The 14406-nt window shown below is 33.7% G+C and overlaps 1 protein-coding gene across 2 annotated transcripts in view; it reads left to right on the forward strand.

Annotated features, from left to right (window-relative positions):
* ERCC8 (ERCC excision repair 8, CSA ubiquitin ligase complex subunit) overlaps positions 1-14406 on the forward strand; it is a 76927-nt gene that overhangs the window by 9436 nt on the left and 53085 nt on the right. For both annotated transcript variants that reach the window (XM_001381251.3, XM_007486372.2), the window contains 3 exons: positions 5023-5146; positions 11762-11843; positions 12811-12879. In XM_001381251.3, the coding sequence (XP_001381288.1) occupies positions 5023-5146; positions 11762-11843; positions 12811-12879 (275 nt within the window). The remainder of the gene's footprint in view (positions 1-5022; positions 5147-11761; positions 11844-12810; positions 12880-14406) is intronic.

The raw sequence follows: 14406 nt of genomic DNA on the forward strand, positions 1-14406 counted from the left end.
ATTATGAAGGGTTTTGAATGCCAAATAGCATTTTATATTTGACCTTAGAGGCAAGGGGGAGCACTGGAGTTTATTCAGTAGGCAAATGACATGGTCAGACCTGTGCTTTTGGAAGATAACTTTGGTCAATGAATGAAGGATGGATGGGGAGAGACTTTAGCCAGACCAACCCACCAGTAACCTATTGCAGTAGTCTAAGCATTAGATGATGAGGCCCTGTGACTAGAGTTCTTACAATATCAAAGTTCTTTCCTGTCAAAGTACTCAAGAGATGTTGCAAAGGTGAAACCCACAGGTCTTGGCAATGGATTAAATTGGGGGATGGGTGAGGGGGCATTGAAGGGAGATGGTGAGGAATCCAGGATGACTCCTTGGTTTCAAGTCTTGAGGAACTGGGAGGATGGTGTTCCCCTCTATAGTAATAGGAAAGGGGGATGAGAAGAAGGGTTTATGGGGGAAAGATAATGAGTTCTGTTTTTAATATATTGAGTTTAAGATGTCTTCTAGGCATCCAGAGACATCTGAAAAACAGTTGGAAATGTGAGATTGGAGGTCAGTAGAGGTTTGGGGCAGGATAGAGAGCTTTGAGTATTATCAGTATATTGATGCTAATTAAATCCATGGGAGCTAATAAGAGCACTAAGTGAAGCAGGCTAGAGGAAGAGGAAAAGAGGACCCACGGGAAAATCTTGTGGGACACCAATAATTAGAGAGTATGATCTGGATCAGGATCAAGCAAGGGAGATAGAAGAAGCAATCAGATAAATACAAGAGAGGAGTGTCCTGAAAACTGAGAGGGAAAAAAGAATATCAAGGAGGAAAGAGTGATCAACAATATCAAAGGCTGTAGAGAGGTCAAGGAGACTGTGGATCAAAAAAGTCATTAGATTTAGCAACTAAGAAATCCTGGTAACTTTGGGAAGAGTAGATTTAGTGGAATGATAAGGTTGGAAGCTGGACTATAAGGAGTTAAGGAGAAAGTGGGAGGAGAGAAAGTAGAGGACCCTATTGTAGATGATTCTTTTACGGTGTCTTGAAACTAATTTCTTAAAGATCACCAATGACTTTAATTTCCAAATCAAATGACTTTTCTCAGTACCTACCTTTTTGATCCTTCTGTATCTTTCTTTACTAGTTACCATCTCTTCCTTCTGTTTATTCTCATCTCCACTTAGTTTCTGAGAGACTATACTGTCAGTTCTACCCCTCAACCTATCCTCCTCCGCTTATTCATCCTTGCCCCTTTAGGTAGAAGTTCCCCAAAGTTCTATTGCTTCTCAATCATTCTACACCCTCAACTTACTCCTACATCTACCTCTTTTGCTCCACCATGAAATCCCAGGCATACGTTTCTCCATCTGTTCTGTTCTCAGTTCACCCTTAATAGTTCTGAACTCTACTTTGTGTTTCCTAGAGCCAGCTTCCTAACCCTTTCTTCTTTATCAAGGCCCTGCCTCAAGAAAATATCCAGACTCTCCTGTTATAACCTGGTGTATAGATGACACTGTAACACCTAATTTAAGGCAGCTATGAGCCTCCTTCTAGAAGATGAGAAGCTTAGGATGTAGAGAAAGTGTTGAGCTTGGAGTTGGGAAGACCTGGACTTTAATCTTATCCCTAGTACTTAGGAAATGTGTAACTAAGTCACTTAATCTGTCAAAGCTTCTTATTTTGAAAGTGGAGATAACAATATGTGTACCTATCCTACAGCATGTACATATCTCACAGCATTCATATAAGGCTCAAGAGAGATAATGTACATGAAGTTCTTTGAAAATCTTAAAGGGCTCATACCTCCAGATCATTCCCCAACCCTCCCTCCACCATGTCTTTTCTATTTGGGACACCATCCTTCACCTCACTCACTTTCCAGCTCCCCTTAATATGTTGTCTTCTCCTGTTAGAATATAATCAACCTTGAGGCCAGGGACTGTCTTGCTTTCTTGGATTTGTATCCCTAATATTTAGCATAATGCTTTGCATATAGTGAATAATTAATAAATGCTTATCTATCTAAATGCCGCCATTATCATTCTGCCTAAATGGTCATGTCCGACCAAGAGACCCATCATTTCTAGTTTGGCAATACTTTTCACTTAATTGGCTAGAACTGGATCAAAACAATACTTCCAGTTGCCATATCCTCTAACTTTTTTAAGATTCAGATTATCATTATGACAACTCAAAACTTCATCAGTAGTGCTTGTAGCAAAGAAATAGTTGTCTGGATATTTGACGTTTTCCATCAGTCTCTTAGAATGCCTCCGTGCCAGGTACATAGTTTGTTTTCCAAACAGTCACCACTTCCTCCTTCTGGTTATACTCTCTCCACAGTTTTATTGCTTCTTTTTATTCTTCCATTGATTACCCAGGTGTTTTCCACTCTGTGTCTAATAGTCCATTATTTCTATGTCTTTCTCACCTTTCACATCCAATAATTTGACATATTCTTTTACAACTACTTTATAAATCTCAAACTCATCCTTTCCTCTCTATTCCCATAGCTCCTATGCTTCTTTCAGGCCTATATTACCTCCTATAAGGACTTTTTTGGTGCCCCTTCCTAAAAGGTCTTCCTATCTCCCACTTTCTTGTCTGTATAGGACATACTTTTGTACAAAGTAAGTACTTAGTAAATATTCATTGAATGAAATAATTTTAACTCATTACAATTTTTAGTTATCTTCTCTTTAAAGACCTTATGATTGGGGTAGCCAAGTAGCACAATGGATAGAGCACCAGACCTGGACTCATGAGGACCTGAATTCAAATATATTTCTAGACACTTCCTAGCTATGTGATGCTGGGCAAGTTATTTAACCCCAGTTGCATAGTGCTTGCCACTCTTGATGCTAATTGATACTTTAAATAGAAGGTAAGCATTTTTTTTCAAACATTTTGATTTCTTCACCTAATTAAGAAAAGAATCTAGAGTAAACTTGATTCCTGATGACATTTTAGGCAAAATTTTTTAAGAACTAGATAAGCACTGAGGCACTCTACATTTTTCATTTCACTCATTCAAATATACCTAATTAGCAGTGTAAAAATTAAAATGAATATACAATAACTTAAAATATTATATTTTATAAGACTTATTAATGATAATTAGCGGTAACAAAATAAAAAGGTAACAAAATAAAACCATGTGCCCATGACTAATCTATCTGTTCAAACAGCCCACTCCACCAAAGTTGCAACCCAGGAAGCAAAGAGAGCTAGCCACAGACCACCCTATTTAGTCTCCTGTCTACATCAGCAGGTAATGACAAGAAGTCAGTGGGCTCCTGGGAAATGTAGTTCGAAGGCACAAGATTTCCAATTACACAATATTCATACTTCAGTTCCCTTTTTAAATTATTCATTGCATTTTTTCAGTTAATATTATAGCAAGAAAGTCAGGATTTAATGTCTCTTCCATGTTTTTGTGATTTTTTTTGAGAATGTTTTTAAGACAATGAAGGCCTGATAATTATTTTGTGATTTAATTGTTTATCTTTATATAGCCCTTAAAAATTACAAAATGCTTCACCTGTTCTATTTAATAGCTATAATATAATATGAAAGTGTTATTATCCCTAGGTTATGGTTGAAGAAATTGAGCCTTGGTGGAATTGTGAATTACCCAAGTTCTCATAGATCTTGATTAATGGACCAAGTGTCTTTATCTGGCTTTGAATTCTAAGTCCAATGTTTGTTTCTATCTTGCCAGAGTGTGAAGCTCTAAGAATGTGTGCTTTTTATCTTGATTGCCTGTGTTTTATCATATCTTAAGCAGAGGTAAAGAATCAAGAAAAGTTTTCTTTAAAAATATACTGAGTTAGTCTCTGAGCTTGTTCTAAAGTTACTGCCTTCCCTCCAATTATTAGAGAAATGTATTGAATAAAGGAGAAGCATTAGCTAATGTTTCCTGAGACTATCCCTATATAATTTGATAGCTTATTTGAGAAGTCCTAGGGAATCCTAATTGAGGCAGTAGCTTTAGCAAAGTTATAAACTACAAAAAACATCCTCAAAAGTCAACTGCATTTCTATGTAATAGTAAAATTCAAGAGGCAGTAATAGAAAGTGAAATTCCATTTCAAATAATTGTAAAATGTGTAAAATGTCTGGGGATCAATCTACCAAAGCACAAAAAAGCCTTTTATAGATTGAATTACCAAGTGCTGCTAAAGAAATAAAAAGCATATTAAAAAGCAGGAGGAAGAGTCAACATTCGTGGCTGGACAGTGCCAATATAGTAAAAATTAAAGTACTACCAAAGTTAAATTCTACTTTACTACTTTTTACCAAAGTAGCCACTGATAAGAAGGAAGTCATCATGTACACCAAAATATTTATAACAGCATTTTTATGATAGCAAAGAATAGGAAACATATATCCATCAATTGGGTAATGTTGTGATACTAACTAAATAAATTGTAATCCTTGACTAATATTTCTGTGCTCTGAGAAATGATGAATGTGAAGAATACAGAGAAGCAGGGAAAGATTTACATGAACCGATGGGTCATGAGTAAGCAGAGCCAAGAAAACAATATACACAATATGATGATCTACCATAATATAAAAAGAAAGAAAAATCACACACATTCACACACCACACATCAAAAATTTATATTGAGAAATTATAAAGAGCAGTGAATCAAAAGAAGACCTATGAGGAGACACTTCTACCCCACTTCTCTGCAGAAGTGGGAGACCCACAGGAGTTGAATATTACACATATTTTTAGACTTTTTAGCAGTATTGATCATTATGCTGATTTTGTTTTTACTTTTTTTGTTTTTAAAAGATTATATTTGTTAGATGGCTCTCTGAGGAGTGAAGGGAGATAATACTGTGGGAAATTATGTTGATATTAAAAAAAGACATCGACAAAAACTTATTTTGATCATTGATAACTGAAACGAGCACTTTCAGTCGAGCAACGACGTCAAAAGATAGACTGGTGCTTTTAGGATGAAGAGATGTTTTGTTTGGGACATCTAGAACCTAATATTGTCTATTCCTGCTTTGTAGAAACCATCCTGATGTTCACAAATACAGTGTAGAGACAGTACAGTGGTATCCTCATGACACTGGCATGTTCACCTCAAGCTCATTTGATAAAACTCTGAAAATATGGGACACAAACACATTACAAGTAAGTATCTTTAAATCATTCAAAGAATGAAGGATAATTCAATACTTGCTCTATTTGCTGATTATTGCTAACAAGGTTGACAGTTGTGACAACATTGAAAACTAACATAATCTATTAGACATAATAAACAAGGCAGTGAAAATTCACATGATCTTTTAGGGAAAATCATTCTATTCATCTTTATTGCCAATTTTTAAAAGAAAGGAAAGCCTGACACTTACGACTAACAATCTCACTTTCTTTAAAAATAGGCAAGAAAGATAATGTAGTATCATAGGGAACTGGTCTTAAAGCCAGACTTTTGGCCCAAGCCTCACCTCTCACGTGGATTAGCTACATGACCCTGAGCAAGTGATTTAGGCTACTCTTAAATTAGAAAAGCAACTAACTTATAGAGAGGCAACTTCCTAAATTATATTATAATTTGCAAAGAGGGTTGCTGATTTTTACTGGTAAAGTTTCCTCACTTAGAAGTTTCCTCTAACCAGGAAAATATATGCACACATGTGTGTGTACATGTGTTTGTGAATGGGCAAGCATACTCATTTTGTGGGTCCTTAGTTCCTATAGGATGTTACGTCACCACATCAAACTCAACATGTCCAACACTCATGATTTCTCACTTCCTAAATTTCCTATTTCTATGGATTGTCCTTCTCTTAATCACCTTAAATTGGAATCTTTCTGGAGATTTCTTTTATTCTCCTTTGTCTTTTATTTCCTAAAGCTAGTCATTTTCGAAGTCTTGTAAATTCCGTCCTCATAAATATGTTTTATTCATTTCTTCCTCCTTATTGTCACCATCATCCTAAATGAGGCTGTCATTTCCTCACTGCTTTCCCTGTTTCTATTATCTCCCCCTTTAGTCCATCCGTACTACCACCAGATCCGACTTCCTAAAAATCTGACTTCACGTTACTTTCTTTTTGAAAAATTGCCTTTTTTCATCATTGCTTACATGAGGAATTTCTCAAACTGGAACTTAATGCTTACATTGATACTGATAATATCTCAGCTTTCTATAACATTACAGTAAAGTCCTACTCCTGGTACTCCTTGATTTATGGAGGCAGCAGAATATACTCTAGGCACTAACATGCTGGGAAGGCTTTGAATAGAGGACTTGGGATAGATTATAGGCTTATTATGAAAGGACCAACATAGCTAATTACAGTGGGACTCCATCACCAGCCTAGCCACAGGATAATAAATTTTTTAACCATCAAATTCTTGAAGACCACTTGTTGAAGGACTGTGATCTGCATCAGTGGAGATAAAACAAAATTATAGATGCTTTCATTTACAGTTTACTGAGGACATTATTATATATTATCTTATTTAATCCTCACCTGTGATGGATCACTTTGATCCTGTGAAATAATCAATATAAATATTATTATTTCTATTTTATAGCTGATACAACTGTCAAGTTCTTAGTGATTAAGTGACTTACCCAACCTCATACAGCTAGTTAAATGGCAACTCCATCACTTCATCTCTCCTCCCATGCAACTTTATTTCCTGATTTTCTGGTTGAGACATCTACAACTGTCTTAGGTTAATATAATACTTTCCTCTAAACTCTGCAGGACCATTATGGACTTTAAATCTTTTATATATGCTGCCTGAGGCCTTAAAACATCCCTTTTGTTGTCTAAGTTCAAACCTTAATTGATGGTCTTTTTTCCTTTCTGAAATTTTCTAACCCTAAATTAGGTCTAAGTGGCCTCTCTATTCTAGGAATTTCAGTTGTCTTTACCATTTACTTGCATATTGGTTATTTTGTTAAATAACATAATCTGTCTTACTAAACAACTGTTCTAAACTATGTATCTCCTGTTGTACCTATCACAAGTATAGATAGATAGCAGGTTAATAATTACTCAGTGGAAGAATAACTAATGTTGATCTGTACGAAAATATAATCTTAAATTATTAGTCAACATTAAAGTAACATGGCCTTGATTAGTTAAAATTCTGAACTTTTTGAAAATATCTGGAACCTAGTAAGTAAATGAGCAACTTGATTGCCCAAAGTTAAATAATATTTGATTACTACTACTAATTTGACCTGAACCATATTTGAATAGGCTTAGTAGTAAGAAAAACAGAAATTGGGAATATGTCAAAACATAAAAATAAGAATCAATAAAAGTTTTTATTTTTGTTTTGTTTTGTTTTCAATTTTGCTTCTGTTAGCTACTTTAAAAAGCTGTTTTTTGATGATAAACTATATATGTAAGCAAGGAGCCTGGGTAAGTCCAGAGGGCTAGACAACAACTAAATTTTTGACTAACTTGACCTTTTTCTGAAAAATTTTATAGAATTAAAGAAAATACCCAAGAATTTCTATAGAAATGTTAATTCCATAAGATCATATTAAAATCCTACTGGAAATTTTTCTATAGAGTAAGAAAACTTACTCTTCAAATAATGTTTGAGATAATATTCTCTCATAATTTATCTTGAGAGATTTATGTATAATGTGTTAATTAATAGCTTAGATTAACCCTTAGATTATGGATTCTTATTTTCTTTCATTTTCTTAATGTATAATGTTTTCTGATAAGGTATAAAATGATGAGATTTCTAGTGGAAGAAGTGACTGCCACCCTAAGGTTGCAGAAGGGAACTTGTTTTTTCCCATCAAGAAATGAAAATGTCCATTACTTTTATTTTCTTCTTTCCTAATAGAGTATTACTTTGAACTCTCTGCATGTAGGAACTCAAAAAAATGCAAGATTTCTGTATTGAGAAGAAAACTTTCTCTGACTCTAATATTTGATCACTATAAACATAATTTACTATGCTAAAATAAATTTTCAAAGAAAAATCTTTTAAAATTCTTAATAGAGGGGGCAGCTGGGTAGCTCAGTGGATTGAGAGCCAGATCTAGAGACGGGAGGTCCTAGGTTCAAATCTGGCCTCAGACACTTCCCAGCTGTGTGACCTTGGGCAAGTCACTTGACCCCCATTGCCTAGCCCTTACCACTCTTCTGCCTTGGAGCCAATACACAGTATTGACTCCAAGACAGAAGGTAAGGGTTTAAAAAAAATTCTTAATAGATAATTTTGAAAAATTGTTTTTCTGTACTTTTAAAGCATTTGTATTTGTTTAAAATATGTCATTGAAAATGAAGGCAAAGCAGATATGGAGTGCCTTAAGAATAGAAATTAATGTCTCATTCATTTAGGCTTTTTCTGCAGCGATGTTGATTTGTTAGAATATAAATAAGAATCATAGGATCATATATTTAGTGCTGTAAGAGATTTTAAAGACTGTTCTGTCCAACTCCTTTATTTTACAGTTGAGAAAACTGAAACCCAGGTAGATTGTGGGTTGCCGAGCTAGTAGGAGTCTGAGGCCAATCGAAACCCGAGTTTTCTTAATTCTAACTCCAGTGTACCAGAGTTAAAGGAAGGCTTTCATTTTATGCCTATATAACTTCTCTCCTTTTCTCACTCATTCTTATCCTCTTCCCAAGAAATAGCATTATTGGCTTGCTTGGCCAATTCAGTATCATGTCTAAAAGTGCCACTTTGAAGATATTTTACAATTTTCCTCCATGACATGAACCTCAAAAAGTTAGGGATGTGCCCCTGTATCCCTAATTTTCCTTATAGTTTTATCATATGTGAATTTATCTAAATCTTTCAGAAAATGTCTATTTGTAGCCTCCAGCTTACCTTGAAAAATAAGTTCTTCTCTACAGCTGTTTTTATACTAATACTTTAAGGAGAATATAACTTTAGGGGACCTTATGATCCATTTTATAGGTTTTCTTCAAATTTTACGATATATTATTCAGCATTCAACCCAGAGTTCTATGGAGAGTGCCCAAGATACTCTGCTTTTTAAACAAAGTATTTTGTATTTAAACACCAATCTAAAAAGTGAACTTTTCCATTGTGTAAAAAGATGATTATATATAAAACCATGAGCCTATTTAATTTAGCTTACAATTTTTAAAGTATGTAATGAATTAAATTTATTTCCACATTGTCCTTGCCTTTGCTTCCTTACTTCTGTTCCTTTTGTGCATTAAAAAAAAAAGTTTCAATGGCTCCATTTTTTCTTCATCATAAACTCTCCTACCCCATTAAAAAAGAAAAACACAGAAAAAAACCTTGTAACAAGTATCGTCATACAAAAAAAAAAATCTACACAGTGACCATATCCAAAAACTATGTGTCTTTCTGCACCTTGAGTTCATCACTTCTATGTCAAGAGATGGAAATATATTTATCATCAGTCTACTGGTGCCATTGTTGACCATTGCTATAATGATTTCTTAAGTCTTTCAGTTATCTTTCTTTATAGAATTGCTATGTTGTATAAATTGTTCTGGTTCTGTTCATTTTGCTTTGCATCTGTTCAATTATCCATCCTTTAAAATTAAAGTGTCTTTTACTTGCATCTTACTATCTCTTCTTCACATAGACTCCCTCTTCTCTTTACCAGTTGTTTGATATATTTATGTACTAATCACTATATGTATAAATGTGAATTCATTATGTTAAACCTTACTTTGGTTCACGTAAGAGTAAAATTCATCTGATAAGTGTTCTTGCCACCGCTTACTCCAGGTTTTATACTCTCCTCACCCCTATTAGGACAAATAATAGGTTTCACACCTTTCTCCTCTCTACATTCCTATTTCCTTTTTCTTTTCCTTCTTAAAACTATTACTGAGCCAACCCACTCCAAGTTCCTCTGCCTTGAGTCCTTCAATGTCTTTTGAAGGCATTTAGGTTGTGAAAAACACTTATTTCTACCTCCTTTGTTAGAATGTTAGCACCCCATCATCATATTGCTATTTGCAATTACTCAAGTAAATTTCCCTTTCTATGTTTCTCATAACTCTTGTTTGTATTTCAAAGTTTCTTCTAAGGTCTTTTAATTTTTAAAAGGAATTCCTCAAAGTCTTCTTCTGTTAAAGGTTCTTTCTCCCCACCTATTCATATTATACTCAGCCTTGCAGGGCAAGTTATTCTTGGTCACAAGCCTGAATCTTTTGCAGTTTGTAATTTTGTATACCATTATTTTGCCTTGTTTATAGTAATTGTTGCCAGGTCCTGTGTGATCCTAACTTAGCCTTTGTGTATTTTTTCTTTGATGTAGAAACTAAAGGTTTTAACTATGTAATTTCTGTTTTTATTGGGTGATTTCTTTTAAGAGGTGATTAGTTGACTTTTTTCTGGTTCTCATAATTTTTTTTTCATTTATGATTTTTCATTTTTCATTTGATTTTTAAATTTGTTTTCATTTATTTCTTAAAATACAGTACCTATGTTTTTTTTTTTAATCATGATTCTTTGAGTGTCCAATGATTCTTAAATTCTCTCTTCTTGAAATATTTTCTAGGCTAGTTATTTTTTGAAAGGTGTCTTACATGTGCTTCTAATTTTCAATCATTTGATTTTTGTTCTAAAATTTATTACTCTCATGAAATCATTGATTTCTTTTTGGTTTACTAAAATCCATTACTTAGGTAAGATTTGCCACTTTTTTGCCCTAGAGTATTTATTATTTATTAATGATCTAATTCTTCCAAGGCCTCAATTTTTTCCTCTCACTTTCTTTTACATTTTCATGTAGTCCATGGGGGAAATGATAAGTCCTCTCCTAGATTGGATTTTTAGATATATCTGGTTCTATTCTTTACAGTATTTTATACTTTCCTCTGTTTATTCACACCTCCTACACTAATTCTGATTTGGAGATTTGTGCCAGGACCATTTTCCTACTGTGATTTTAGGTGGATCAACCATGCTTGATCTAAACCCAATTTCCTCGGCCTCTGAAGTGTGTGTGTACTAAGATCATTGTTAAATTTTAGGACCTTCTGAAACTGATGTTCGGAGCAGTGGATCCTTAGCACCTTTTATGTCATTTCCTGATATAGTACTACAAATCTTGGTGTTTGGAGGCCTCAGCTGTCCTATTCTTATTGCTATCTTTGCTAAGGCTAACTTGGTCACTGCAACAGCCAGTGAGTCCACTGTGAATGAGGCTTTTTTGTTGAAATCCTCCAGTCTTGTTGAATATGAATACAGAGCTTTGCAGACTAAGTGTCTCTGGTTCTCTCAGGTGAGCTCATAGGCTTCAGTTTTATATGCCTGACGTGGCACTAGCATTTCTGATAAAATCTCATTGCCTTTAGGCTTCTGCCTGAAATTTTATATAATCTCACATGGACAAAATCAATTAATATAATTTCTAATTGGATTTCTTATTCATTATTCAGTTTGGCATAATATTTAGGTTTTTGCTGGAGTAAGTGTGTGGGAACTGAACTGATTCCATTATGATAGCCATCTTAGCTAAAGTACCAAAGACATTTTCAGAATGAGATGTTACTTGTATTGAAATTCTTGACATATTAAAATTTTATTTTGTTATAGAACGTTATCTCATACATTAAAAAAGAGTGAAGCCAAAAAATATTAGAAATCTGTTTGGATTTGCACTGAAAATAACACAAAACATAAGTATATTGTCTATTTGCTTATAAATGATCAAATAGTTTCCAAAATAAGTAGGGAAGAAGTATGTTTTTATCATGATTTTCATCAGAACTCAAATTTTATAAATATTGTCTTTTGATTATCTAGCCTGCAGATGTATTTCATTTTGAGGGAACAGTCTATAGTCATCATATGTCTCCAGTTGCCACCAAACACTGTTTGATAGCAGGTGTGTATGTAAACTATAATTAAATTCATATATTTTGCCTAAGTCAGAAATTTTATTTTTTTATATCCAGCATGTTTAGGTAAGGTTAGCTCAAGTGAAAATAGCAAGATTCTTTGTTTGGTCTTATTTTAAGAATTTATATAGCATCTACCCACCTCATAATAGGTGATGGACTCAAAATGCAGAATGAGACATAATACTTCCAGGTATGACCATTGTGGTAAATAGCTTTGTTTGACCAGGCATATTTGCTAAAAGGAATTTTTTTGCTAGTAGAGGGAAAAGGGAGGGAGAGAAAATAAATTGTTAATTGCGAAAATAAATTTAAATACTTCATTTCAAAACCTGAATTAGTTTTACTGTCACCCCAGTTCATTCAGAGCCATGACAATTAATTACTGTGTCATTTATGTACTTCAGAACTTCTGTTCCAAATCTGGGTTAGAGTTTAACTTAGTAAATGAAAATCCTAATAATTTGGCCTTATCAACTTGAAGATTATGAATTGCAAAATTGATGCCGATCTGCCCTAGTGGGAGCCTTGACTTACTTGGAGTTCCCTGCACCAATTATGTCACAAATTTAGCCTCTTCCTCCTCCCCCACCAAAATCAACTATGTGAAAGCTTGTTATATTTAGGCAGTATAAGTACTTTGAGAATTTTCTCTTCCTCCAGCAAAATATTTTTATTTTCTTTAGAGAGACCACCTCTTGTTTTAAATGGATTAGCATGAAAAGGAAGCCTTTTCTCTTCTAATCTGAGTTAATATCTTACTGATATATAAAGGTATGTCATTTACATACAGTTAAGCCACTCTAAGATTGTTGGAACCAAAACATGTTCTTTATTCCCATTTAAAAAGTGTGAATTGTCAACTTATGACTCTAACTTCCTGGTCCTTTTTTTACTTCTTTATTTCAAGAAAAAAAGCTGTTTTGTTAAAGCATTTTATTTTCATTGTTGCAGTTGGTACTAAAGGCCCCAAAGTACAACTTTGTGACTTGAAGTCTGGATCCTGTTCCCACATACTACAGGGTACGTTTCCATTTGGAACATAAATGTTGGACAATAACTACTTTGAGCAAACTGTTGAGTATAAAGAAGCATTACTAACAATGTATTCTTTGTCAGTGACATGACTGATGGATTTTGTGCTAGCTGTTAAAACTAAACGGGGGGGAGCAAAGCTTCTTCTGTGCATTGTTCTGGTGTCCCTGAATTTAAGAAGAAGGAGCAAGGACCAGAGTCTATGAAAAATACAAGATCCACCTCTCACGATCGAAATATCTAAATCCAGCACCATTAGTGGTAGATGAATCATGGAAAATTACATAAAACAAACTTTTCCTAATGTTCTGCCTATGGGGTCAGCTTTTATTGTTATTTTCAGAATCATCTTTCCCTTTCTTCTCTAAAAATACTTTTAAAATGTTTATACATATGTTTAAATACTGAGACTCTGAAAACTTTCATTAGACTGATAAAATATTACAATTCAAACTGAACATTCATCCCTTTTTAAAATTTTAGCTATTTGAAATTATATTAACATGAATTCTGAACTATGGAAATAAGGAATCTAAATAAGGAACTATTCAGTTTTATTAAAGTATGTAAAATACAAGTCTATCATCCTTCCCCCCAGCCAAAGTTACAACACTTCTTTCTAACATTTTTTGAATTAATTAGAACATCAAGAAAATTTGTTGGAAGATCATCATTTTTTCATTTTTTCTTGTTAATACAAGACAGACAGATGAAGTGCTTAAATAGCTTAGCCAGAGGGAAAAGTGATTTGATTTACAGAGCCATACTCAATAAGTATTGACTTCAGATTTAAAAACATTCTTCTATTTTTTAAAAATATATAGTTCCTAGGCTTTCTAGAAAAAAAAAAGTAAGATGTTTACCCTTGAATTAGACAATATATTCTTTTTTTTTAGAATTGAAAATTTTTATTTAATTGATTTAGAATATTTTTCCATGGTTACATGATTCATGTTCTTTCCCTCCCCTACTACCCCCTCCATAGCCAACAAGTAATTCCACTGGGTTTTACGTATGCCATTGATCAAGACTTATTTCCATATTATTAATATTTGCATTAGGGTGGTCTCTTAGATTGACAATATATTCTTAAAATTAATTATATGGAAAAAAATCCTATCTTTTCTCCTAGTTTTGCCACTTACCACCTCTGTCATTTAAGTTCTCTGGGCCCTACTTTCCTTATCTGTAAAAAGAAGAAGTCAGACTAGTTGACTTCTAAGGTTCCTTCTTGCTTTAAACTTATGATACTATTTAACATTGTGAATATAGGAAAAAACAAAGATCCTTACTGGCAAATTAAGTGCTATTAAATCTGCATTGGTAATTAGATCTATACTGATAACTTTGTCCTTAAAAAAAAGAACAAAAACCTTTATTTTGATTATTAATCCCAAACCAAAATCAATCACTGCATATGTACCCACCACTTGGGACCCCTCAATTGTTATTATAATGAAATGCCAATGGTTTAAAAACCTAACTTCACATTTGATTTTTACTCTTCCTTTAGAC

Source organism: Monodelphis domestica, chromosome 3 (genome assembly GCF_027887165.1).
Source record: "Monodelphis domestica isolate mMonDom1 chromosome 3, mMonDom1.pri, whole genome shotgun sequence".
NCBI classification, from domain to species: Eukaryota; Metazoa; Chordata; class Mammalia; order Didelphimorphia; family Didelphidae; genus Monodelphis; species Monodelphis domestica.